Below are 27,782 nucleotides of genomic sequence, written 5' to 3' on the forward strand. Positions count from 1 at the left end.
CATGGAAGTGAACATAATGACCACTTGTAGGTTGCTTTTTCTGACACACTTACACACTTAACAGATTCCGCTTTTCTGATTTGAGTGTGTTTCTTTCCCTGTTGATGTAAACGCTGTGTCACTGGATTTGAGTAATTTTCTACCAAACGGATGTACAATGTTTTTCACAAGAGTTTTAGAGGAACTGCTGGGGGGGGGTGGCAGTGCAGTAGGCGTGTGGTTTCACAGCTTCAAAACGGACAGAGAGCCCCGGACTTCCTGTTTGCTGCTTCTCTCTTTCTCAGAGCTCACTTCAGACACTTTTTTTTAGAGATCTCGCCGACAGCCTACAAAGGAGCAACAAAAAGAGACCCTCTTATCTGCAGTTCGCCTGGTAAGATGATGCGAGCGTCGCTCATCACCGTCTTTTTGATGATCAATCCTGCCTGTGCTGGTGAGGATTAAGAAATGTCACATCTTTTGAGCTCTTCTAGGAAGATTTTTATTTTTCGATCATATAAACTTTCAGTAAAACAGCTTTTGGTTTTGGAGGTTGACGTTGGTGAATGATGATGTGTTTGTGTCTGTGTGCAGAATCCCTTGGAAACATGAACGTCTGTTATATCCTGGATGGGATCCTCATCCTCTACGGCATCATTCTCACCGTCTTATACTGCAGACTGAGGGTAAGACAACCAGGAACTACGCATACATGCGTACACCCTGTCATGACGACTGTTATAAAGTGTAGAACTTTACGGACATTCGGCAGAACAAAAATAAATATGCAACATTTTAGGCTGTTGTTCAGAAATGTTCTATATTTTTGCATGGAGAAAGTCATCGAAAAATGTGAAAGTTCACTTTTAACCAATGTTAACCACATTTTTGGTCATTTTTTTTGTCAAAATACCTCAAGCCCTCCATATTTTTCTACTTCAATGGCCTTTTCTTTCATCTTCATTCTCTAAGTTTAGCTGAAAGTGGTGGAAAGTTACTAAGTACATACTGTATACTCAAGTCCTGTACTTAAGTACACATTTGCCGTACTTCCTAATTCATGCCACTTTATTCTTCTTGTCCACTTTAGGCTACATTTGTTTGACAGGTTAGAAATTACGATTTAATTCAAAACATATAGTGAGTTTATAAAATGATATACTGTTATAGATTAATTATCCAACAATATATAAAGTAAATAACATTACCCTCACTGCGACCAACTATGTATCAGTAATACTTACATAATGATATAGTAGTATAACAGTCTCTGCATTGAGTAATTTTACTTTTTATGTACATTTTGTGGATAATAAGTACGTTTTCAGTGTAATGGAGTACTTTTACAGTGTTGCATTGCTACTTTGACTTAATCAAAAGGTTTGGATACTTCCTCCATTACTGGCAGCTGACACCCTCTTTTGTTTTAGAGGCAAACTCTTCACATCCAGCTATTCCAGCTTTAAACTGTCATACATGACTGAATATTATCTGAATCATTGAATCATGTGAGTTTTCTGTTGTATTTTTGACAGATTCATCAAACCAGTAAACCTGCGAACAACCCTGAGGTAAAATTTATGTTTGTGTCTGTATTTGTGTGAGAAAAGCACAAAAAAAGAGGACAGTTATGAGTTGATGACCTTTTTCTGTGTATGCTCTGTCCGTATTTTGTGGCATTTTGTCTTCAAAAACAGAAGTTCTTCTTTACAGCCAACGTCAGTCTATCATTTCCTGTAAACTTGAGCTGACCACCGACCTAGATTATTTATACACTGTACACAGTCACAGTTTCCACCGGTGTGTCTTCACTTAAAGTGTGAACTCCACTTCCTGTTAATTGCTTTATGCATCCAAAATGACATCAAATTGTTTAAAGCTTAACATAAATAAAACAACCTGTAACCAATATGGCTTTCAAGACTCAAAGGAGGAACTAGACATTTCAAACACTGTGTCACATTTATTAAGAAACTGATGCATGTTGCTGAAGCTCACTTGCTAATTCCTTCTTGTTTCAACTGTTTCCATCCCACAGAAGCAGCCCGCTGAGGGAGGCATCTATGCGGTGAGACTTCTCATTCTAATGCTTAAAAAGACATTTAAAATGGCACATGATGGAAAAGTGACAGCTTACCGCAAAGCGGACGGTAAAGGACTTTTTTATTCTCACCTACCCGGCTGTCAGAACAGTCACACTTAGACCTCAGCGCAGGAAATGCTCACTGTGTTGTTTTTTTTTTTTTTTTTTAGAAATGCACAAAACAGAACAAGCGTCTTACTTTTTATAGGAGGTGTTTTTACCTCTCAGTATTTCTGTCTGTCTGTGTCCCGCAGGGTCTGAGCTCTCACACTACTGACACCTACGAGAGCATCAAAATAGACAAGAAGCCGATTGTCTGATGAAAGAAGATTTGGCGCAGAGAGGATGGCGAGCACAAAAAACATTGAGTTGAATCTTGTGAAGCTTTATACTGTAAATTAATTTGTGTTAAATGGCAGCGGGCCTGTGCATGAAGCTCCACGTGCATTTTCTTCCTTTTTGTTGTAAAAATACCTCTTATTTCTAACCTTTGTGTCTTGCATGAATTAGATGTTTAAACTACAAAATTATTTAACAATGTATTGATGAAAGCTATGTCATTGTGTCTTCACTGCATGTCGCTCCGTGTTTCACAGCTGGTTTCACACAGTCTACCAAAAAACAGAAGTTTAATTTTAGCTTTTGTTTCTTTTTTCGTGTTCCTTTTTCTTATAAATTCAGGAGCAGAAATAGAGTCGCAACTAGTCATTATTTTCATTATGGATTCACCTGCCAAATCAATGGTGACGTCTTCAAATGTTTTGTCCACATCCCAAAAGATATTCAGTTGTATAAAAACAGTGAAAAGCAGCAAATTCTCTCAACTGAGAAGCTGGAACTAGTTAATGTTTTGGTTTTGTGCTTCAGAAATGGCAAAATCAATCAATCAATGCTGATAAGCATTAGTGAACAAAACTAGGAGTTGGAGAAATATTGTGTATACTCAACAAATTTAATGATGAAAACTTAATAATTTAATTTTGCTTGAAATTTAGATTTGAAGCACCCGGCTCTCCCTCTTATTATAACATTTAAAACATTCATTTCAACACATTTTATGTCCATTTTGTAAACATTGTATTAGTGAAATTAATCACATAGCAGCAACTTTTAACATTCTGTCCTTTTATGTGCAATCCATTCCAAGTACAAGTTATTCTTTTTCATTTTTGTGATCCAGCAGCAAAATCATGTTGAATGCACTTAATAAAAATTAGAGAATGTGACTTATTGTTTTTTTATTTTTATTTGCAGAATGCAGCATTATGTACATTGAATTAACATGTTGCTTTTTCTGCGGCCCGAAGGCCAAAATATATTTTTTATCTGACTGTAAAGAAAAATGGAAGTATATTCTTAAGTTGATGCTTAATCTAAATAAAAATATAGTGATAAGAATTTCAAGATGCGGTTCACTGTTTGAAGTTTTCATGTCTCATTAATGCTCATTTATAATAGAAATATAACAGTTGCAGCACCAGAGGGCAATCACACACTGTCACTATGAAAGCCAGTTTTCATTCTACCTGTGTGACGGCCGGTCCTCACCCAGAGCCTCACCCAGAGCCTCACCCAGAGTCTAAACCGGAGTCTCACCCGGAGTCTCACCCACGTATTTACATAGAAACAGAACTAGAAATGTACTCAAAACAGAGTCATAACAGCTCGTGCAGTCTGGCTGTGTGCTGTTTGCCCCCCAGGCTCTTCACAATGACACAAACGTCTATTGCATCATACCCACCTTAACTTGTGAAACATAAGAAGTTTGGAAACCTTTGAGGGAATTCGGATGATGGTGGAGTATTTATTATCATGTGCATGCATGTTTTTGGTTTATTGTTCATATTATCATGATAAAATAATTATTAATTGCCAGAAGTGACTTTTTTTCTTGCACCAAAACAATAAATGTATTCGAATGAACCTTTTCAGGCTTTTGTGTTTTGCTTCTGCTGCTGTTTTGATAAAGATACACTTCAATACACGTTCATTTGAGGTATTTCTAAAAAATGCCGCACCTGTATAAAGTGAGTGAGTGAAATGTATCAGTCACCATCTCAAACAGCTACGGTGCCTCCGTGTGAATGTAGCTGTCTGTTGTTTTGTGTCTGCAGGCCATCAGCTCAGAATAAGTCAACCGATAAACAGCTGAAACAACAGGAGCATCTTCCTGTTTTCCCATTTTGGAAAAACTGAATCTCTCGGAATTCCACGGGAAATAATGCTGTGTTCAAGTCCTCCTGGAAAATTCATACACATAGCTTTAAGCATGATTGTTAGTGTCATGTTGTGTTTAAAAAAAAAGAGGCAAAAGCACTTCAACACACAACGTGATTAATGTAATTATATTTGTATCAATAAGAGGTTGTTTTATGCTACTTTGACAAACCTGTGAATGGAAGATGCTCATTTGGACAAGAAGTGATCATTTATCATTATTAAGAAAATCCATGCAAACTAAAAGATTACACTGAACAAACAAAATCTATTAATTACTACACTGTAACAGTACATATCCTGAAAAATTATGACTTTTACAACTATACTACTAGTCAAAAGTTTTAGAATGCCCCCATTTTTTCAGTTTTTATTGAATCTAAGAAGTTCAAGTCAAAAATTCGGCATCACCTCCTAGTAATTTCAACCTTTATGTGTGTTTATGTGCTCTCATTTTGTAAAGATGATATCTGCATGAGTTGAAGGCAGGACTGATGCTAAATAAGAAAGATAAGGGCAAGTTTTACTTGAGATATAGAACTAATACAATAGAAAACATTCATATAATAGTGGGAAAATGAAGATTTGTGTCACTAAAGCACCTTTATATGGGATACATGTTTATAGCTGACTTCAGTCATCCTAAATCGCACTTTTACTCACTGACCTTTAACTCTGTTAATCTAAATTTTCTGATGAAGTCTCTGTAGGTGTTTATTGTCTCTATGTGCCATGGGATTTTTATGATTTTTAATTTAATTTTTCATTTTCTGTCATGTTTTTATCACATCTTCTTTTCTCTTCAATCTCCCTGTCATGTGTAAATTTATATATAACAGCAGACTTGACTGATTACGATGATACAAGGATAAAATGAGTAGAGATGATCAGGTGATCGAGTAATTGTAACTTGATTAACTCGATTAATCATTATTTACATTTGTTTAGATAAATCTCATTAAATTAGCTTGTTAAATTGCAGGATGTCTCTTAACTGCAAAACAGGAGCGCCCACCTGTCCCGAGCTTTTTAACATTACTTGAACGCACCCTCGAATGGGCGTGGACACCCGGTGAAGTGGGCGGGGTTATAACAACCAGCAGGTGCAGAGGGTGAAATCTGTGCTGTAGGTGCGTCCCGCTGTGCGCGACAACCAGACACGTCTCTGTTTGGTCAATACAAACTTTATTTTTCTTCTCTGTAATAGCTCAGCTATAATTTACACTGTCCCCGTTTCTCTGTTTACATTCACGTCTCAGCTGATTTGTTCTACAGGTGCTGCAGGCGACTTGCACTCGAAATGAAGTTCATGCAGTTTACAACTTGCACTAAACATTATTCAGCTTCTGTCAGTGGACAACAGTGAAGGATTTTTCTTTTTTGAACATCTTGTGTGATCTGAAGAGGAAACACCTGTTGCACCTGCCTGCCCGCCTCTTGACAGAAAACTGCTTCCAGCACTGAGCTTCTTGTCTGAACTTATCAACTATTACTGCGATTATACTAATGAAAGCTTAATATGACATTAATTTGACAACCAAAAAGGAAGTTCATTCTGACCAACTTTGGGTTTCTGGACTGAAGATGGAGCTGGACGGTAAAGTAGCGAAGTGTCTGGCTCTGCTGTTTCTTGTTGGTGAGTTTTGTGTTACATTCAAATACATCATAATTCACTGTATTGAGTGTACTGTCATTTTGGGACACATGTAGAAAATGGTGCTAGTCCAAGTCCAGAAAGCTTACTTTTCTGGACATATTCAGAGTAAATACTTAAAAAGGGGAAAAATATATGTTTACTTTGTTGTCACTTCAACTAAAAGTAACTGTAATATTCCTAAAACTGGAGTTGCAGTATGCGTTACATTAAATATTGAGCTAACAGTAAACTTACTGTGCTTATTATTGTGTATTTTATTTGATTTATGGGCTATACGGCAACTTCCAAAGCAGAAGTTGCAGAGTGCTTTACAGGAAAACGACGCATGGGATGGAAGGATAAATAGCAACCTTACAGTCCTTCATGGTTTCTTACATTTCAAAATCTGATGCTATAAAAACCCAATAAAAGTCCTAAAAGCAGCTGGAGTGAGACTATAGTCACTATAATGTACTTTTTAAGCAGAACATTGTATTATATTTGTATATTTCTATAATATTCTCTTAGGAACCTACAGCTTGTGTGTGTTGTCTGCGTAGGCCTACTATCCTCCAAAACTGGGCCCTTTAGTGTAACTACGGATCTATTACAAACACATTTGCATGTATAAACCTTGTTTGTCGTCAGTCAGGTGCCTTCAGAGTATGTTTGTGCTAATATGTACTGTCTGAATGTGCTGTCTGGTTTATTGTAGTTACATTACAAATGGCCAAAAGCACTTTGGCACCTCTGTTCTCTGTGATTCAGTTTGTATTTCTCTCTCATTTATAGTGTAGTGGTGTATTTGATAAATGACCAAACAGTAAACATGATGTTTCATTAAAACAGTTTACGCTCTTTGGCCAAAAGTATCTGGACACCAATGTTACCGTAGTTAGTTAGTTATCTAGTTAGTTAGGAGCTTGAATTTGTTCATGTTGTGGAAAATTACCTTTGGTTTCACCACATAGCATTAAAAACTATTTAATATGGGATAATTGACAATACAGCATAATGAGGAGGACAAGTGACAGAGACAACGCATCAACAAACAACAATAATTCAGTAGAAAATAGTTAAAATACATAAAAACTGTAGAGCATACAATACAATGTGTACTGTACTTCTGATCTGGGGCTGTTTTTCATGGTTTGGGGCTAAACCGCTTACTTTCAAATAAGGGTAATCTTAATGCTACAGCATACAGTGATATTTCAGGAAATAACATGCTTACATCTTTTGGCAACAGCTTGGAGGAAGCCCTTCACTGTTTCAATATGACAATGACTCTGAGCACAAAGCCAAGTACATAAAGAAATGGTTTTCCAAGTTTGGTGTGGAGGCACTTGACTGGCCTGCACAGATCCCTGACCTCAACCCCATCCAACACCTCTAGAATGAACTAACGCAGACTGCGAGCCAGGCTTTTTCACCCAACATCAATGGCCGACCTCCCTAAAACCTTTCTGTCTTAAGGGGAGCAAATTGCTGCAGCTGGGTTTTAAAATCTGCTGGAAAGCCTGAAACCTGAAGGCTGAGGGTCTGATGTTCAGGTGTCTGCATACTTTTGGCCATTAGGTTATCTGTTTGTCTCTGCAGGTGTGGAGACACACAAGGAGCACAACAGAATGTGGCTCTGTCACATTCTTACTTTTAGCAACTTATTGCTCAACCTGCGTCTTCCTGTTTTTGTGACCTATTCTGATGTGGCTTTTCTTTCTCTCTTCAGTGGAGATTAAACTTCACACTTTGACACTATGTTGCTCCACTTAAAAGGGCAAATACACATATAAGTCTCTCTTTTTTTTTTTATATACCTGCAACCACATGTGTGATAAAGTTACTGTCATCCTGAGTGAACAGGAAAAGCTTGTATAGCAGCCTTGTGACGCTCTCAGTGAACCTGTGTTTGTCTGGAGTGTGTGTTTAACTCTTTCTTTCAGTTCAGTGTTTATCTCTCTTAGCTCACACTCTCACATCTGTCTTCATTTCTCTCTGACTCCCTCTAATGTTTGTCATTCTCTGTGTCGACCTCTGTTTGTCTATCCCTTTCTATCTTTTCGTGATATGAAGTTTAACCAGTGTTTAACCAGCCGTGTTAAAATAACTTGTGCTTCTCTTGTACAACATTGTTTTTCTTCCCACTCTACAATTAGGTCACCCACACTGCAGTTCTTTGTTGACCAAATTTAAACTTTCTGTGGGTGTGAAAAGACCTGTTTCCCCTCTTCTGTCACTCTTTTGTCAATGTGTCCTTGCACCAACCGAGAGACTTAATCCGTGGGAGTCCCATATTGGTTGTAGTGTAATCATTAAATGAATTCATGAATCAGTAACCACAGAGGGAAAAAAAAGCATGTTCACCCTAGAAATCGAAGGGCAAAGTCTGTTTTTTCCTGTTTGAGTTCTCTCACGTTTCTGTTTGTGTCCCACGCTTAGATGTTGAACCTTTCACCAGGTGTGATTAAAAGTACAGTCAGTCTTAGTCATTAGTCTTTACCTTGCTGACATGAGTCATCAAAGCCAGTAGCTGCCTTTTTGTACTACAGATGCAAAAAAAAAAGCCATTTAGAGTTGTACTATTCAAATATTCTGTTCAACATTTTTCAGAATTTTATGTTTTCCTGCCAAAAATAGACAAATGTTCAGTGCTGCACAGAATTTTGTTCCTGTCTGGGTAAAAGAAAAAGTTTGATTCCTCCACACTGTCAGCATTGATTTTTATTAGAAATGCAACACTTCAGTCATGGACCTTCATCAGGCATCAAATTCAGAATATAAAACAACAACATCTTTATAATAAATCCACAGGCTACAACAACTAATCAAAAGGGGAACCAAATCTCTGAGAGAATTACATATCAATAATTAATAAAAATGTCTTTAAAATGAGACAAACAGCATATGTAAGATCCATAGAGTGCATATGAAAATGCGAAAGAACAGAAAGTTTCTTCAGTTTTTTTTAATATAAAATACGATAATAATATGAAAATATATTTGTTTGTTTGTTTTTTTTTAATGTTTTTTTTTATAAGAGAAGTTAAAAAGGGGGATGGGGAAGCTGATCAGACAATAATCAGTCCAAGTCTCATATTCAAACTGGAAAAATCTTCATTAACTTTAAACAAATCCTATAAAAAATGTATGTTTGAGAAGTCTACTGAAGAAGACAAGAACAATCGGATCAATTATTATAAAGGATATTACAAAAAACTTCAAGTCCATGTGAAAAAGCCTCTAAAGCAGCACTTAAATCATCATGTAACACTAAAACTCTTTAACAGCATGTCTGTTTACTGCTTTTGTAAAAGAATTAACACCATAAAAGCACTATTGTTCAGGTTGTTAGCACTGTCGCCTCACAGCATGAAGATCCTGGGTTCACACCCGTCACCCTTCTTTGTGGCGTTTGTGTGTTTTCTCTGTGTCTGCAAAGATAAGCAGGTTTGGTGAAATGCCGGCCGTCTAGGGTTGAATGTGAGTTTGAATGTGTTTATCTGTCTGTATGTGTAAAGTCTTGTGATAGACTGGTGACTTGTCAGGTGAACCCCACATGGGATAATCTCCGGCTCAACCTGCAACCCTGAACAGCATAACGTGTATAGATGGATAGACTGTTCAAGCAAATTAATAAATAAAATGTGCAAAGAAAGTTTTAGGATTTGCATATTGTTTGTCTCTCATTGTTGTCTTGAAGGAAGCTTCATCATATCAGTGTTGGAACAAAAGATAAGGTTGCAACTAATGATGATTATCAATATTGATGATTCTGTTGGTTATTTTGTTGATGATTTGATTAACCTTTTAGTCTATGAAATGTCAGAAAATAGTGGCAAATGCTCCGCACAAGTCCCCAGAGCCTAAAGTGATGTCTTCAATTAGCTTGTTTTGTCCAAAAATGTTTTTGTGTAGTCCTGTATCACAAATCACAAATTTGTTAGATTAGATTATTAAATTTGTTAGATTAATAACTTTGATCTCCTGACTTTCTCATGTAGTCCCATCATGTCCTCAAAATTTAACTTTTTCCAATATGTTAATACCTACAAAACTAATGACATTCCCATCAACCTCAGCTGTCTGTGCTGATTAGCATGCTAACGCGCTAAACCAATAAGGTGAATATGGTAAACATTATACCTTCTGAATATCAGCATGTTAGCATTCTCGCTGTTAGCATGCGACAGCCTCACAAAGCTGCTAAATGGCTGCTGACTCTAGTCTTGTTGCTAATAATAGACCATTTTCACGGAAGATATTTTGACCTTTCAAAGCATGAAAAGCACAGGTGTAAATAACAACACTTATGATTTCTGCATTCCATTAATTGTCTTGCCTTGTTCGTAAATTGTTTGCATCAGAGCGCAGTGACTCAGAAAGAGCCCTGGTACAAATTCTCAAGTAGCTGACCAGGTACAAAAGCAATGATAAAGAGCGCTACACAGAAGGGTTTAAATAAATACATATATATATATATATATATATATACATATAATTATTAAAGTAAGAAACAACTAGAAGTAGACAAATGCATAAGAAATACCATAAACGTGACATGTACAACACCAGAGCACTTGAACTGGCTCACCTAAATTGAATGCAGCTTTGATTAAAGGGGACCTTTTTTGCTCATTTCCAGCTCTCTGTTTTTATTCTGGGTCTCCACTAGAGTAGCTTTGCATGAATCACACTTAAAAAAAAAAAACCCTCCTTATTTATCTTACGCTGGTTCTTCATGCAGCCCCTCAGTCCAGCCTCTGTCTCTTAACAGGCAGTCTTAGCTCCTGTCCCTTTAAGGACCCCCTCCTGATGAGCCCACTCTGTTCTGATTGGCCAGCTTTCTGGAAGCCTGCCGAGTGGCAGCCATATCAGAGTCCTGTTAAGTTACTGCCGATGAAAACCCAACATTTCCTGCTTTACTGCTTCATATTAAAAACTGTTAAACGACTAAATAATATGACTTTTATTGTGAAGAACTGATAGGAAATTAAACATGTTCCTCACTGAATTAGCAGAGCTTTGTTAGTGGCTGCTATTCTACAATAAAAACAGTTCCACACAAAAACATATGGAGATATTTGGTGCTCCTTGTTCAGTTAGAAATAATTCAGGGATGAATAGTACAAGCAGAAGCAGCCACAGTGATTATGTTTGCTGAAGAGCTGCAGACAACCAGTACACCTCCAACAACTTATTTTACTTTGCCGTGCTGTGTGATGGAAAAACACTCATTGCGTGCCAGCCCGACTCGAGTCATTGCTTGGTGTGACCACCCCCAGAACGAAAAATGCCATAATGTTAGTGGAGCGGAGCAGTGGACTGGCGCGCTGTGTGTGTGGAGCAGATGACCATATAAAGAAATCCGTCACAATCCGACGTCAGCTCAGGCTGAAAGTAGAAAAAACTGTTGGAAACTGAGTGTTCAGAGCGGTCTGAAGCCTGAGCTTTTTGCTCACTGGGATTACTTTACATTACATCATTATTTGAAACTTTGGCCACATTTAATATGAACATCCGACATTGTAACATTATATATATATGACTGAAAGTATGGAAAAGCATAATAGGTCCCCTTTAATGTTATTAATACCACCTGTGTGTTCCCTGCTTTGACAAGTCAAAATATCTGCCATGAAAACAGTCTATATTGTTACTAAATGACTTTTAAATGATGAACTGATTAATTTTGTCGCTCAGCCAATTGATTATAATTGACTTTGATCTTTTAAAGCCCTAAAACGAATGAATAATAAAGATATAAATAAAGATAAAAGTGGTGTGCATTGCTAAAGGTGAACACATTAATAAAAGATTCCCATCACTGCTGTTTGAAAGCCTCACATACTAATAACTAATGTTTTTCACTATTGTTGAGCATAAAATGTCAGAAATAATGACAATTACCAGAGCCCAAAGTTTTAAGTTTGGCTCTTTATCTTTGGTTTTAAATAGTTTTAGCACTACACGGCACTCTTCACATACCAATAACAACTTCTAATCCCTCAATTGTACTCAATGAAGTTCTCTCATTTTTTCTCCCCTCCTCAGCAGTATGTGTGCATGGTGACTTCGTGGAGCCCCCTGAGCCCGAAACCTCCCTGCGCTCCATGGCAGAGAGTCAGACCAGGCTTCCCTGTCACTACCAGGTGCAGGGAGGAGAGAAGGTGGTGCAGGTCACCTGGTACAAGGAGCTGCCTGATGGCATCAAGGAGCAGATTATCACCGCCCACTTCACGGACGGCCACACAGGTAGGCTGCAGTGAGGAGTTAACAGTGAATGCCAGGGTGATAGTTGAAGAATGTTCTCAACTGTTTTCCATAAAAATAGCAATAGGAGCAGGATGAAGCATCTTTGAGATATGTGTTTGACATTACAGAACTATTTCATGAACACACACAAGTATTTATTTCCCAGCGGTTACTACAGTTACTGCATTTTTTAGACATGATGCACCCTTGGGTTGCAAGTACACTTGCAGGATCTGTCGTTCTTTTAGGAATTCAACCTTACACCCCATGTTTTACTACTGAAACATTAACTGTTACTCGACTACTGTCTTTCTTCAGGAAAAACTACTCCTTCCTTGATTGGATGCTCTCTGATTAAACATTTCTCATTAGGAACAGGTGTTAAAGTATAATTCTTTCTCTACACCAATGTGTAAGATTTAATGGCATCTAGGGGTGAGGTTGCAGATTGCAACAAACTGAATAACCCTCCCCCGCGTCCCTTTCAAGTATAGAGGAGAACCTATAGTAGCCACAAAACTCGCGAAAAAGGCGAAAGGCCCTCTCTAGAGCCAGTGTTTGGTTTGTCTGTTCTTGGCTTCTGTATAACATGGCGGTGCAACATGGCGGGATCTATGGAAGAGGACCAAGCCCCCAGGAAATGCGCTGGGCTTTGAAGACAATTTATATATATAGTGGCCAAACCGTGTAATTACAACTTCTGACAGAGGCCCAAAAAGTATTTTCCCGCACACGATCATTGGAAAAGGAGCGGCTGTTAAATGGTGGATACATTTTTTGAGTGTCAGATTCCCCGCAAAATTACTCATTTCACTATCAGAATTTGATGAATTTGGTCCAATAACATTTGGAAAGTCTAGAAGAGCGGCACAGAGGGCTAAACAGGAAGTTAGCTGTCTTGGCCGGCGGAAGTCTCTAGTGTGCATGCTCTATGGGCTCTGGGGCCCATAGAGCACGCTCAGGCATGCACAGTATTTTTTCATCCGGGTAATTTCTTTACAGCATGAATTGGCTTTTTTGGCTTGATGTGCCACTGAGCAACTTTCATAGGAATGAATGGGGCCCCGCCTCCGACACTGTATCTAGTTCTCTTAATACATCCATGAGTATACATATATATTACATCTTATACACACACACACACACACATATATATACATATATATACATATCTTATTTTCAGGTGGTTATACACTAATCGGAACATACTTATGAATATTATATTCCATTTCTGCCAAGTCCGCTCCATTAGATGCCACTAAATTCTACACACTGCACCTTTAAGCTTTCTAAAGGAAAGAATATCTGGTCTTTTTCTTGTATATCAGAGTTTGGGCGTTACTCCGGTCGAGTGAGGTTCGAGAGCAGCAGCCCCACCGAGAACTCGGCTCTGCTCATCCCCAGCACAGAGGAGTCGGACGAGGGTAGCTACACCTGCCACATCTCCACCTTCCCCAATGGAAACTTTGAGAGGCACATCACGCTCACCGTGTGGAGTAAGAGTCATTCACTTTTTCTCTCCTCTCTCCCACACCTACCTAATCCTGTCAGAGCTGCTGTAATGATGTTTAAACCATAATCATCTTCATAGAGGAAGAAGCTCTGCCAACCAGGGAAATTTCAGCTGTTTTGCCAACGTGGCCAAAAATACTTGTGGTGGAAGAAGTACTGAGATCTTTTACTTAAGTAAAAGTAGAAATACCACAATGAAAAAATACTCCATTACCAGTAAAAGTATCGCTTTCAAAATCTTATTAAAAGTATATATTTATTGGCAGCAAAATGTACTTAAAGTATCAAAAGTAAAAGTACTCATTATGTGAAATGGCCTCCTTTTGAGTGTTATATTTATCAAATATATTATCGGAATATTAATTAATACAGATTCATTGACATGTTCACAAACATGTAATCAGCATTTTGATGTTTGATGTCAAAATTTAACAACTTTAACAACTAATCTTAACTACTGCTGAATAGTCTAAAAACACTGCATATTTTATGATAATTTATATATAAAATATTGATTTGAACTATGGTTGTCAGGGAAATGTGATGGAGGAAAGAGTACAATATCTCCCTTTGAAATGTAGTGGAGTAGAAGCAGCGTAAAATGGAAATACTTCAGTAAAACACAAGTACCTCAAAATTGTACTTAAGTACAGAAAATTACAGTTTGTAATAGTTTATTTCTTATTATTACCTGTTACTGCTTAATTCCAGCTGAAAAATACAAAATAAGGAAATCTGAAATGGCATCAAAAAGTGAGAATGTAAGTGAAAATTATTACAGATACCAAAAGATGTGGTAGATGTGAAAAAATTGACAAGCTGCCCAAACAAGGTGGAGACAGTATGATAAAAGATAAACAGGTTTCAACACAGGGTGTGATTCAGTTTATGATACTTTCCAGTTAAGTCAAATCAGCTTCACTTATATTGTATAACTCAAAATCACAAATTTTCCTTGAATGACCCTCAATTCGGATCAGGAACCCCCCCAAAAAACCCTTTAACAGGGAAAAAATGGAGAAGCAAGAGAGGAGAGATCCCTCTTCCATCTTGAATATGAAGAGTAAAGACAAATAAAAATAGTAAAATAACAATATGTGGACACAGAATGACAATATGAGGTAAATGAAGTGCAAACATACAGTATATAAAGAATATGGCTCAGACATGCAACTTCTGGCTACTGGCATGACCGGATCAACCTCTTATGGGGCCCTGAGGCAAACGTTTGGGTCACTATTGACCCCGACTATATATGATAGCACTCTACAGCTGAAATTGTTAGGTAATTAATCAATTCACAGAAAATTAATTGGCTGCAATTTTGATAATTGATAAATCTTTTAAGCTATTTTTTTAAAAGGAGAAAACCAGCTTCTCACATGTGAATTATTGTTTTTATAGTTTTCGATGATAGTAAACTCAACTTCTTGAGGTTTTTGAGTATTGATCAGACAAAACTTGAAGTCACTTGAAGATGTGAACTTGCTCTTCAGTCAAAAGATTATCAGCATTTTCCACTATTTTCTGACACACAAGCAATGATTTATTAAAGAAAAGAATTGTCATTGCAACAATTGAATTGAAAATAATTGTTGGTTGCAGCTTTACTGTACCGCTGATGATGAATAATAGTACCTTGCCCTCAGTTTTCTGTATGCAAATTAAGCTCAATATCAGTATAAATCAGAGTCACAAAACATTTAGGTTTTCACTGGAGATATCTGCAACTTATGACTTACAGTAAAAGAAGATAAAAACCTGATAAAATGTCTTGAAATACACTCTTGTTACATTGATGTCATTGTGATTGGGTCATCAGTTTTTAGATCTCCTTCTTCATCACTTAAAAGATCACACAACTGTGGGAATTCAGTCTTTGAATGGATTGTCCTCGAAGTAAAACATGCAGTGATTGCTATCTGTTCTTACTTTCTCATTTTCATTGCCAGTCATCTGTGGTGACATCTGCTTGTCCCGACATGCCACAGATGAGACAAACTCACAGTAGTAACTGACAACCTCCAGCATTGAATTCCTTCTATTGTTTAAAACATAAACCTTCAACCATAAGATGTTCAGCGTGGGTTTATGCATGAACTACATACAGTATACACTGTCTATTTACATGTTTTTAAATTTAACACACCTAGCTTGTGTAAATCTTGTCACTCGCCCTTTAAGTTATACTTAATAGAACTGTCTTCTGCTTTGATGATAACACTAAACTGATTCATCAATAGATTTTATGCATCTGGATGGAGGTTTTGCTTTCTGTTCTTTTGTGCACAAAAGTGTAGAAGTCTCTAATGACAAAATGGGATCTCTGATATACTCTTGGTTTTTTCATTTCTATACAACTTCTATGCATCGAGGTTTATTTGGCTACAGGTTCCTCTCTTACGCTGAAACATGGAATTATTTTTTAATTTGACCTTTTTTTGCAGCGTGCATCTCCTCCCAGGTATCACCTGTCAATCAAACAGTCGGCAGCGCTGTGATGTCTTGCTGCGAGTTCTGATGAAGTTTGAGTTTCTACAGGTTTATTTTGTCTGTTAATCTGTAATGGATATTGTTTTTAATGCTAACTACCTGTTTTCTCTTCTGCAATAATATTGCAGAAAGATTTAGCAAGCTGAGTGTTTACAACAGTCAACATGAAAGTTGTCATGACCTCCGTGTGAATCACAATCGTGTTAAACCAGTTGGTAGTGAAGAGTAACAAAACAAAAATGTATTTACGTACTCAGTTTTGGATACAGTATTCTTGCACAATCAAGATGGACAATGATGTTTTTTAGATAGAAATACGTCACCGTCACCTCCATATCCAGCAACTGAAAATTGCAGCGGCAAATCACGGTGTAGTTTTCCGTCATACAATCCCTTCAGTTTTATTGTTGCTCCACCATCCGTCATGGCTGAGTAAGATACTGGTGGTGCCTTGTTTTCTTGATTGTGGTCTTCACTGTAATTCATGATGTATTTAAGGTCTTTGAAATCTTTGTTTTTTTTGGGATCCATATTCTTATCTGATACTTTCAGGCTTTGTCCATACTTGTACATTACAATGACATTCACTACACAAACATACAAAAACAGTCAAATCCTGGTTTTAATGGATCTAATTCCAACCGCTTAAGGTAATTTTAGGTCAAGGCAAATTAGCTTTGAGCGGGATTTGGAGAGTGTTAATAACAACCCTGAATTATATAAATTATTATTATTATGTTGCCTGTATTTGACAGCTGAAAGTGCAAAGAGACTCTCATTTTTGTAATTACTTTACCCAAGGAAATAAGTAAAAGTGATTAAATCTGTTTTATGTTATACCTAAAGGAAGTGAAATGAAAATATTGAATAAGTGTGTTGATTTTTGACTAATCTGCTTTAGGTGGCATGTTTGCATATGTCGGTGATCGTCCTGTAGTATGTAAAAATCTAATAATAAACTAGATTAAACATTCCAGGACTACAATTAAATAAAATCAGACAAACTTAATAACAAACATATATAAGAAGGTAAATATAAGGTCAGTTATTTAAAAAAATGTAGGTAAAAATTAACTTTTCTAAGCCATCTTTATCCTACATGTCTCTAATCACAAATGAAAGCCATTTTGATCCTTTGGAGAAAGTACAAGTCATTGACTTAACCTCAAATCTTTTAATGCCTTTAAGGACCTGAAATCCTAAACTCATCATGTTCTTCCTTCTTCTTCTTCCAGTTTTACCCATCTCGTCTCTGGAACATGTGGATCTGGTTGAGGGCCAGTCGTACGGCCTGGCCGCCACCTGTCGCGCCGTGGGCCGCCCATCTCCCCGTCTCTCCTGGGACACTGACCTGCCAGGTCAGTCCCAGAACCGCACCAACCAGGGCGGGTCTGTGTCCAGCTACTACCACCTCCACCCCCTGCGCAGCATGAACGGGAAGCGATTGGACTGTTTGGTGTGGCATCCCGGCTTGAAGCAGCCGCGTCGGATCTCAAACCGCCTGGTGGTTCAATGTAAGTGCAGCTGATGACGACGATGCTGTGTGATTTATTTAGGATGAGTTGAAACCATAGGGCCAAAAGACGTCAGCTATGAAGTCGAAGCAAATCAGATTAGAGTTTTAATCATAATTTTATGGGTACTGGTTGAGTTAAAATGGAACCAATGACCTACAATACTGTTTTTCACTGTGCAACTGAAAGAATAACATGTGTCCCAGTTCCATACAACATACTAATTGTAAAGTATAGAGTATTTGCTCTTCTAATTGTCATAATATATTTATTTGTAACGAGAGATAAACATAAAACAAGTGCTTTACTTGCAGTTTATTTTTACTAACAGAAAATATGTGTCACGCACGTTTGAAGATGCATCAAATAGCATCTTTGGAATGTCGCTATCAATTATATGTAACAAAAGAGAAAGCACGTACACAAAGTACTTCCTTGAGTTGTCTTGGTACCATCCACAATTTGTTTTGATGTTTTGCAGCTGTGACTAGCGACCAGAGCCGGATTAAATGGGTAGATTACACTAGGCAGACCTACATGCACATTTTGATACCTGATAAACAAATAAAATGACTTTTAATTGCCACGTGATTATTATGCTCATTAATTTAGTTAGATTATCTATTTTTATTTTGGTATTCATATGCAATTAGTTAGTAATTTATTTATCGTGGAAAGTATAGCCCTATATTATACATTTCATTTATATGCATTTTACATTTGATTTTAATATGTGTCTTTACTTATTCAGATTTAGATTTTTAAATGGCAAACCTACATTTACAGATGCTTTCTCCTGACTTTCAATGAGGTGAAGTCCTTGACAATGTCATCAAAATCCAGAGAGGTCGTAAATCCATTCTCAGTTGCCAACAGGGCAAAGGTGATGCAGATTCAGTGATGTGAAAAATCCCCGGTATTTTGACCGGGTGTCTTTGATGCGAAGTAGTCACGCATTATATGGTCAAAATCCACTTTGCAGGGTCAGATGAATAACGTTAGCTTGCTACAACCCTGTCTGTGTCCAGAGGTTTTGTGAAAAAGATGTTTGGCTCACATTCTCTGGCCTGTTCTGGTTCCATAGTCTTGTCCCGTGATGCTGATGCTGATGTTGTTGTTGATGCGTTGTTTTCATCTGTTGTCCATCCTTGTTGCTTGTTGTGGTGTTTTTGTGTCATTGTAGAGGAATTGTCCTCGGTATCTGTAAAAGTTGTGACCTGCTGCTGCTCTGCTAATGTAACATTGGAGCTAAAATCACCTGCCTCTGCTGCTGACTGTTCGGGTGTGGAGGGTCTATGCTGTAGCCGGTAATTGAGGCTTGCTTGTGGGCTTTGAAATTGCAGGGCCTGAGAGAAACTTGTGTTAAACTCTGTCGGTTTTCTTTCTTCTTTCTTCTTCTTTCTTTTTTTTTGCACTTTGCTGCACCCGAAAGCATACTGGAAAGCTGTTAGCCTATATGTCGCTGTTGCTAACACACAAGCATAATCTCCACTGAACTGGAAATACTTTTTCCTGCACATTGGCGCTAAAATTGTATATATATATATATATATATATATATGTGAACATTGAAATAAAGTTTTAGATCAGATTTCTATATTTTTAAAATAATTAAATATTTTTTGTTAAACATTATTTAATGTAGGCAGTTGATGTTCTTTACCTGTCTGTCTGGCCCCCCTTGTGGCCCTAGCCTTGTGTCTGGAACGCCTGTGCGTAGATCCGGCCATGTTAATGCCTGTATTTCCTTTGTGTGCTGTATCAACATCAACAGTGCTGTCAAAAATCAAGCACTTCATACTACGCACACTGTGTTTTCTGGTGAAAACCCTCTACTTACTCAAAATATGCTGAGAATCATTGTGGCATGTAGTAACTTGGGAACAGCTTCTGATTCTCATAGCAGGAGAAGAAAAACAAGTGTATCTAATAACATTAATGATAATCCTGTGTCATTTTAGGTGTGTCAGTAAAAAGGTCATACAAGTGAACTGGCATGCGCATTAGCCTTCAAGCGTTTTATTAGCTCAGCCCACAAATGGTTAATTTAACCAAAGAGATTTTCCTCTTTATCTACATTGCAAGAGATATTTGTATGACTTAACTTCCTGTCTGTGAAAATAAATGGGTGACAGTAGACTAAAGATTAGCCAATATTGGCAGGTTGGATGCTGGGAAAGTGTATGAGTAATGCTCCCTCCTCAGCTATTAGTGCAGTTGGAGTAAAGGCATCTAAACTCAACAACAACAGCTCTTTGTTCAGGGTAACATGCAGTTTATAGATGTACAGAGGTGTGGTGTGTGTGAAGGTGTGAAGATTTCAAATTGACTTTGATTAACTCCGATTCATTTGGACTTTTGACTTTTTTTTTTTTTTTTACTTGGAATGACTTTATATCCTCCTCAAGCCCTGAAGATGAGTTATGTAATAAAAAAGTGTTCAGCCAGTCGGGTCTTTTTCCATGACAGAATATTTTGAAACAATCTGCCGGAGGGAAAGGTGTGTTTGACAGTGTGGTAATGATGGTTGGAATTGTTGAGGTCAGCAAAATACAGCGACATAAAAAACTTTTGGCTCAAACATGACGTACACTGTAATTGTCACACCGGAATAACATATCAAGGAACACCTGATTTGTTTGCTTTTAGATGTAATTTTAAAGTAATAAATTATTTTTTTTAAGAAGCATTCACCTTTTCTGTAAATTGACTTCTGACTTCTTAGACTTGATACTTACTTTTGACACAACAATGACTTTGTCCCACTCTTGCAGACTTAATCAGAGTGAATATAAAGTAGCACTAAAAACAGTGTTGATTCATAAGAAACTTTATCTCTGCATAAATAAAGACTAAAAAAAGTCAAGTCGTTTTTTATTTATATAGCCTAATATCACAAATCACAAATTTCCTCAGGAGGTTTTACAATCTGTACAGCAATACGACACCTTCTGTCTTTTGATTTTAATAAGAAAAACTGCCTAAAAAATCCCTTTAACAGAGGAAAAAAAAGAAGAAACCTTAGGAAGAGCAACAGAGGAGGGACAGACAGACATGCATTAGATGTTGTCTGCACACAATAGACCAAGACAGCAAAATTACAATATGGAAAAAGAGGATGACAAAATTATAGATAAATTAATAACATATATGAAGAATATGATCAGGAGGGCATCAAGGAACCTCCAGGTGCTGCCCGACCTGAGCCACATGACGAGAACATCTAGTGTGTTTACAGACAGTATGTGAATATTTTGTGTGGCTGCACTCTTATATATGTGTTTTTGTGTCAGATCCCCCAGATGCAACCATCTCCGCCGCTACAGGAGACTGGTTTGTCGGTTTGGAGAAAGCTGAGCTGGTCTGCAACAGCGGAGGATACCCCAAACCTCAGAACCTCACCTGGAAATGGTACTGTCATCACGGCTGTCTATGGTTTAACTCTGTCTGGCTGCCAGCAAGACTCTGACAATTACACCTTAATTCAACCTCACCGTAATACTATCTATGCTGCTAAATTGCTCTTTACATGGCGCTGGAATGTGACTCAAAACACACATAAGCCACCGCTAACACACATACACACGCATATACACCCACGAACAACAAAGAAGTGTGCTTGAATCTAAGGGAGGGCGTCTTTTTTTTTTTTTTTTCTTCTGGTGCAATTCATCACGGAATAAAAGATATGGTGTCGTGTTGCGCAATTTGAAGTTCAGGAAAAAGAAGGAGGGAGATATTTTCACACGAGGGAGGGAGTGAGCGACACAAGGAAGAGCAGGAGACACATGATAAGCGCTTAATCATAGTGCCATGCTTTAAATATCACTCTAATTCCTGGTAAAACACAGGGTCTGTACTTTAATTAGAGACACCGCACCAGCCATTACAGCTATGACTGAACACACAATGATCGAATGTTGTGTGCTGAGTGAAAAAAATATTTTAGCCCTGAGACAATCTTGAGATATTAAGCTTATTCTGGATTAAACCTTTTCAACCCCACAGACCCCTCGGCGCGTCCATCAGTACAAACTTATGCTGTGAGGGACAAACATTGTTTAAACCCAGGGAAGCTTGTTTTGGAAACACGCTTATTTGATTTTGTTGCCAAGAGTTAGATGAGAAGATTGATACCACCATATGGGAGTGGTATCAGTCTTCTCATCTATATCTCTGCAAGAAAGTAAATAAGTATTTCCCAAAAATGTTGAACTATTCCTTTAAAAATAGTTTCCAACCATAACAATTATGTCATACTGGAATACAAAGAAATGTGCGTAAAATCATGCACATAACATCTAAATTTTCCCTTTTGCTATATTAGAGCAACCCTTAACAATAGTGTGTGGTAAATTTTCAAAAGGCAAATTCCACTTATTTAGCTATTTCTGCAGCTTTCGACTGTATCCTATGGCCTTCTTCATTCTAGAATATTTATTATAGATATGTGTCCCCAAGATTGAGAATGAATCAACTAAAAATAGTGTTTTGGATTTGAATATTTTAATGCACGTGTGAACCTCAGTTCTTTCTAAGTTTTACTAGACTGGAACAAAATATCTGATGTCATAGATTGTAGAAAAAACGTTTAAGGAGAAATTAATGGGTAATATTGCAAACATTAAGGTTCAGATTGTAGTATTCTGTAGCTGCACTCATTGTAAGATGAAAACTCTCCCTCTCATTGTGTTGAATTTGTGGTATTTTACTTACAAACATTCAATCTGCAAAGTTTGTGAGTCAACTGAAGTGAGATTAGAATCTTTTTTTTTGGCTGCTTGAGGTGGATTATTCACCTTATCTGTATCATTTTCAACCATCTACTCTGTGTCAGATTCAATCTCCACCTGTGACTCTATTATAAAAGGCTGGTTAGAGAAGCTAGGTGGGGTTTTGAGAAAAAGAAATCTGATCTGGCTCCGGTTTGGGGGGTAAGCAGCAGTTAAATGGCGCTGCTGCAGCAGCACAGTGAAACCGAGGCAACATGACCCCTCTCAGTGGACTTGATCAGAAACTGGTTCCCCCATTATGTGGCCTTCAATGTCTTCAAGTTCCAGTCTGGGACTTGCTCAGTAGCTGGACTTGCTTAAATCCCCCAAACCTATGATTTATCTGGTCTATTCAGATCAATGGGCGCCAGTTTTAAGCCCAGCAGGTTTTGGTTGAGGTGCATGCAAATTGGTGGTTACACTCTGCGGTGAACCTGATCCTGTTCTGATGGTTCATTAAGCACAATCACTTCCGGATTGCTCACCAGTTGTATTTGATAATGTATTGTTTTAGATGAGATGTCGTTAGATATGTGTGTGTGTGTGTGTGTGTGTGTGTTTCCTGCTCATACAATTCAGTAGAAATCATTTGAACTGGAATGCAGGTTTGAACTTTGCTCACTTTGTTTCTCTGTCAAAAATGAGTCACAGCTAGAAGAAGTGAGTCATAAAAAAACTTCTGTAAAGTTCACCTCTGTGTTACATCTGTGCAAACTAATGGAGACATTTTACCTTTGATTGTCCACAGGAAAGGGGGAGCTCTGCCGGATGGGGTGTCTGTGGTTGGAGGAAATCTCATTTTCGGGCGGGCTCTCCGCTCGAATGACAGCGGGGTCTATGAGTGTGTGGTCAAGAACAACATAGGAGTAGGGAGGACAGAGTATATGTTGGACGTAACAGGTGAGTGAAAGGTTTTTACTTCTTAACAGAATCTCGGGGATCTGTCTAGATTTGTAGCTTCTCAGCTTTGTTAGTGGTTAAACTCACACAGGATTCGAGTAAGAAACTGCACAGCCGCTGTGTGTTTTGTTGGTATTTCAGAAGGAGGAAATAAGAAGATGGATACTTGGGCTCATGAGACAAGTTGAGTTACAAAGACACAGCCAAAAAAAAACCAAACAAACAAAACAGAACAAAAAAAACATGAAAAATTCTCCTTTTGATTTGGAGTAATTGTGCAGATTTGCTGCCCCCTTGTGTTGGATGGAGGGCACGAACAGATGATATTTAACTCAATCAGGATCAAAATAACTAATTGCATGAAAAATGTCACTGTACTTCTGTTGGTGTGTGAAAGAGTTGCATCAGCACTTATGTCTTCCTCATCTTTCTTTCTTCCTTCAGAGACTGCTAAACATAACGACAAGTCCACCATTGACAACCTGTTACTGATCATTATTGGTGCTTCGGCAGTAGCTTTAGTCATGATCTTGGTCATCATCGTCCTGCTGGTCAACCGCCATCATCGAAAAAGAAACAAAAAACTCGAGATGGAGCTCAGTGAAAAAAAGTGAGCTGACCCACATTTTCTGGAGAGAGCCATAAAGTGAAAAACTGGAGGTCCTATGATGAGAGTTTGACTGTTTTCATAATAAACTGCTATTTAAAATGTTCACAGATTGTGACAGATTTTCTGAAATTACATTTTCAGTCGCTCTATTGTTCTGTAAATCCTTCAAATGTGCTCTCTTTTTTTTTCCCAGAGAGGAAATTAACAGTTTCTCCAGACAAGCCTCCTTCAGGAGACTGAACTCTGTCAGCACAGACCCCAGAGCGCAGGTACACACACACACACACACACACACACACACACACACACACACACACACACACACACACACACACCCTCTGAAAACAATAACCTGCAGGATTGAGAGAAACCAGGTCAACACACCCGTCCTGGCCGGGTGCAGCCTGGGTGGAGCCGCTTGCAAGTCAGCAGCCATGTCTGCTGTGGAGGCCGATGATTACAGGCTGCTGCAGCTTTAAACAAATAACAGGCAGTGTTCATACACACATATTATTAATATCCCCATTCTGTGTGATTCATTTTATTGATCTTTTGTATTCATGTTCACCAACTTTCCTTCGCTCTCTCTGTTCTTTCCAGTCTGAGGATTACACCCTGCTCAGAGTAGACAGCCGGATGAAAAACAGCCAAACGTCTCTGGTGAGTTTCTCACTGGAAAGACTTGTTTACGACTTGTTTTTTTTGGCAAGTTTGCGTATATTTGATAGTACAAAGTATACACTGACAGGAAATTAAGTGAGAGAAAGAGAGAGGGAAAGAGGAGGATGTCATGATATAAGTGTTCCTGACTGGAATTGACCAGGTTTCAGTCACATTCGGTTTGGGGTGAGTCTTAGTCAACATATGTTTAGAAACCTCTATGGATGCATACTTTGTTTTCTGATATCAAATCTCATTCTAATATCTTGGTTTTGGTGATATGACAGTAAGTTATTTGTTTAGATACGTTTGTCTATTATATCATGGTAGCTTTGTCTTTCCTCTCTATGTTTGTATTGGACCATTATGGACAGTGTTGTGAATCAATGGCAGTATCAAATTTATGATTTTTGCATCAATCTGATAAAATACATTGATTTGATTTGTTTAATTTGCTCAAGTAGTCAAAAACAAACATTCCTGTATGTTTTTTTTCAATCCATAAACAATTTCTTAATTGATTTTCAGTAAATTACCTATATAATGATATGTCTTGATACAAAAATATAAAATAATATATTCATAGAGGATTTTATCTTTATTTTTCACTCCTAATATTGGCCTTTAAAATCAGATTATTATAACTATTTTAAATGTTTGATTAATTGCCATTTATTAAGCAATACACATTGTAAATTAAATAGCTCTTGTTGTCAAACTAAAGACGGAAAAAATTGTGATGGTCATTTTTAGTAGTTTTCTGTCATTTTAGGGAATATATAATCAATTGAGTAATTGGAAAAATAATAAACATATTTAATAATGAAAATAATCATCAGTTGCAGCACTACTATCATGATTATTCATCTAATGGCTGATCAAAAAAATCAGTCCAGTTTTGGTTGGGAGAATTTTTTGTCTGTTTTAAATGGAGACAGTCTGAAGTTTAGTTTAGAGGCTTTTCCGTACTAATAATAATAAACATGTGGGTTAAATTATGCATATTCCCATTTTTAAATAAAAGAATGTAAACTAAAAATACCAAAAAGTGGCACCAGTCACCAGCTTTCTGTTAGTAGCATCTATCTAATGTAAAATGTGTTTATACTACAGTGTGATTAGAAGGTAACTGTTTACTGGTTATTGTTTGTGTCACCTCCCCGCCTGCAGGAGCAACCCATCTACAAAGGCAGCCAGTCCACTCTGGGTGGGAAGTGGGGGCCTCCAGGTGGGGTCGATGTGGACGAACTGGGACGGCCCGTCGTCTGGCACGACGGCAGAGAGAGCATGAGAGGAACAGAGATGGACGGAGAGAAGGAGGAGCGCAGGAGGAGGGTGGAGTCGTACCTGAAGAGCAGCAACATGTCGCTGGTATGTGTCAACGTCAGAGGGATTATGTGGAAATGCGTTCTGTTTCATTTGTAATTTGTCATAAGGTGTCAGGTTTTATTTACTGATGTTTTTGCATCGTTACTGTAAGTCGGTGTCATGGAAACGGAGTTAAGCGCCACAAACACAACAAAACAAAGGATTGATAGCTGTTTGGAACGGTACAGTGTTTTTACCTCCGTTAAACAGAAGTAAACACATTTCATAGGCTGTTGAAAAACATTGTGCAAAGTTGGGAGGAGACAAATTATTCCGTCAGAATATTTTCATATTGAACGCACCCCAGGTTCACCTCGTTTTGGAGTTTTGGAGCAGGTTTTTTCAGCCGGTTGTGGTCCTGTGTCTTGGCCCCATTTAATAAATATTTACCTTCATCGACATCCAACACTAATATTTAGAGTTTAAAGTAGTAAATCTAATTTCTTGCTGTCAATCAGGACTCAGGTCTTCCTTCATCCCTGGTTCCCCTGAAGGTCCAGCAGGACGACGGCGTCGGACCCAGAGAGCCAGACCTGGGCCACCTCAGACAGGGAGACTCCCCACGTGAAGAGAACTGGAGTCCCACCCAGTCGGTACCGGAGGGACATGAGGATGACGACGTCGACAGCAGCTCCTACCAGATCTCAGAGGCGCTCAACAATCATTTCTACTACAGCAACGGCGTCCTCAGGCCCCGGCCACACTCCAACGCTATTCTGCTGCACCCCAGAGCCCAGATCATCTAGACCGCAGACAGGACAGTCTGCATTCCTGAACTGAAAACCTTATTCTTTGTGATCTCTTATTTGCTTTATATATATTGCCTACAGGATAATTAGCAGCAAGGACTATCCAAATGTTGAGAATGTGAATATTTTTTTGCCTCTGAGTTTTTAAAAAAATACATATAAAAATAAAAAAATTGGGGGCGTTTTATGCCTTTATTAGATAGTTGACAGTGGAGGAATAACTGGAGAGATAGAAATAAGGGGAAGAAAGGGATGGGGAACGACATGCAACACACATTTGGGAAGTTTTTGATCCTACTTATTTTGAAGATCCGCTCTTGGAGAATGAAGTGACTGGCGAGTTTTGCCTTTCACTTGCTAACATTTGTCATGTAAATGAAAAACTCTCCTTGTACGTACAAGGAATCAAAGTTCCTGTTACACAATGTTTACTGTTTTATCTGAAGCGCTGAAATGTCACATCCTCTAAGCAGAGAGTTCCAATGAATCCTGACTGTCAACTTAAGGTTGTTTACATCAAAAACATAAAAGGAGGACGATATGGACGAAGACACAGTTTCTGAGCTCTGAGGTCAGCGGTGGGTTAAGATTAAACTGTACTCGAAGCCTTGATATTTGCAGCTTCAATGGACCTGTGCATGAACAGTTGGTGTGTATTTGTGTATGTATGTATTATATGTATATGGGGGAGATATCAGATAGATAAGAGCCAATGTATTTTTATGATCGTGTCATTAACAGCTACCTGCAACTACAACAAAAAATTTGTTACTCACTGAATGCTGTTACTGTGAGGACCTGAACACACACACATGGAAAAAATATTTTTAACAGGTGGATGTGACCAGAGTTATTTCTGTCTACGCTAACAGTGCCAACAAAGCAATGAAGAGACTGGATGCAGAAGATGAACTGTAAATACCTTCTGTGTTAACGCACTGTCAGCTGATGACAAGTACTATGTAAATTGTTTTATATTCATTCAGTGTTTTTTTTTTTAAATGAAACTGCAAAACTGACATGTAAATGTTTAAATG

General features: G+C 38.0%; 2 protein-coding genes across 6 annotated transcripts; both read left to right on the plus strand.

Moving 5' to 3' along the window:
* The first annotated feature begins 243 nt into the window (after positions 1–243).
* On the plus strand, positions 244–3,466 carry fcer1gl (Fc receptor, IgE, high affinity I, gamma polypeptide like). 2 transcript variants are annotated; one of them, XM_044368909.1, is made up of 5 exons: positions 244–433; positions 574–665; positions 1,515–1,550; positions 2,018–2,129; positions 2,317–3,466. In XM_044368909.1, the coding sequence occupies exons 1-5, from the start codon at positions 379–381 to the stop codon at positions 2,337–2,339; spliced, it is 318 nt and encodes a 105-aa protein (XP_044224844.1). In that variant the 5' UTR covers positions 244–378; the 3' UTR covers positions 2,340–3,466. The 2 variants fall into 2 exon arrangements, with proteins under 2 accessions (XP_044224844.1, XP_044224845.1); XM_044368910.1 differs by having other exon boundaries at positions 250–433; positions 2,018–2,047.
* A 1,931-nt stretch (positions 3,467–5,397) lies between these two features.
* On the plus strand, positions 5,398–27,776 carry nectin4b (nectin cell adhesion molecule 4b). 4 transcript variants are annotated; one of them, XM_044369041.1, is made up of 12 exons: positions 5,398–5,915; positions 11,967–12,167; positions 13,496–13,663; positions 17,408–17,686; positions 20,980–21,097; positions 23,207–23,358; positions 23,500–23,541; positions 23,803–23,968; positions 24,162–24,237; positions 24,569–24,628; positions 25,799–25,999; positions 26,455–27,776. In XM_044369041.1, the coding sequence occupies exons 1-12, from the start codon at positions 5,864–5,866 to the stop codon at positions 26,740–26,742; spliced, it is 1,803 nt and encodes a 600-aa protein (XP_044224976.1). In that variant the 5' UTR covers positions 5,398–5,863; the 3' UTR covers positions 26,743–27,776. The 4 variants fall into 4 exon arrangements, with proteins under 4 accessions (XP_044224976.1, XP_044224978.1, XP_044224977.1 ...); XM_044369043.1 differs by having other exon boundaries at positions 26,491–27,776; XM_044369042.1 differs by having other exon boundaries at positions 11,970–12,167.
* Positions 27,777–27,782: the final 6 nt, after the last annotated feature.

Source organism: Thunnus albacares, chromosome 12 (assembly GCF_914725855.1).
Source record: "Thunnus albacares chromosome 12, fThuAlb1.1, whole genome shotgun sequence".
In the NCBI taxonomy this organism is placed as follows: Eukaryota; Metazoa; Chordata; class Actinopteri; order Scombriformes; family Scombridae; genus Thunnus; species Thunnus albacares.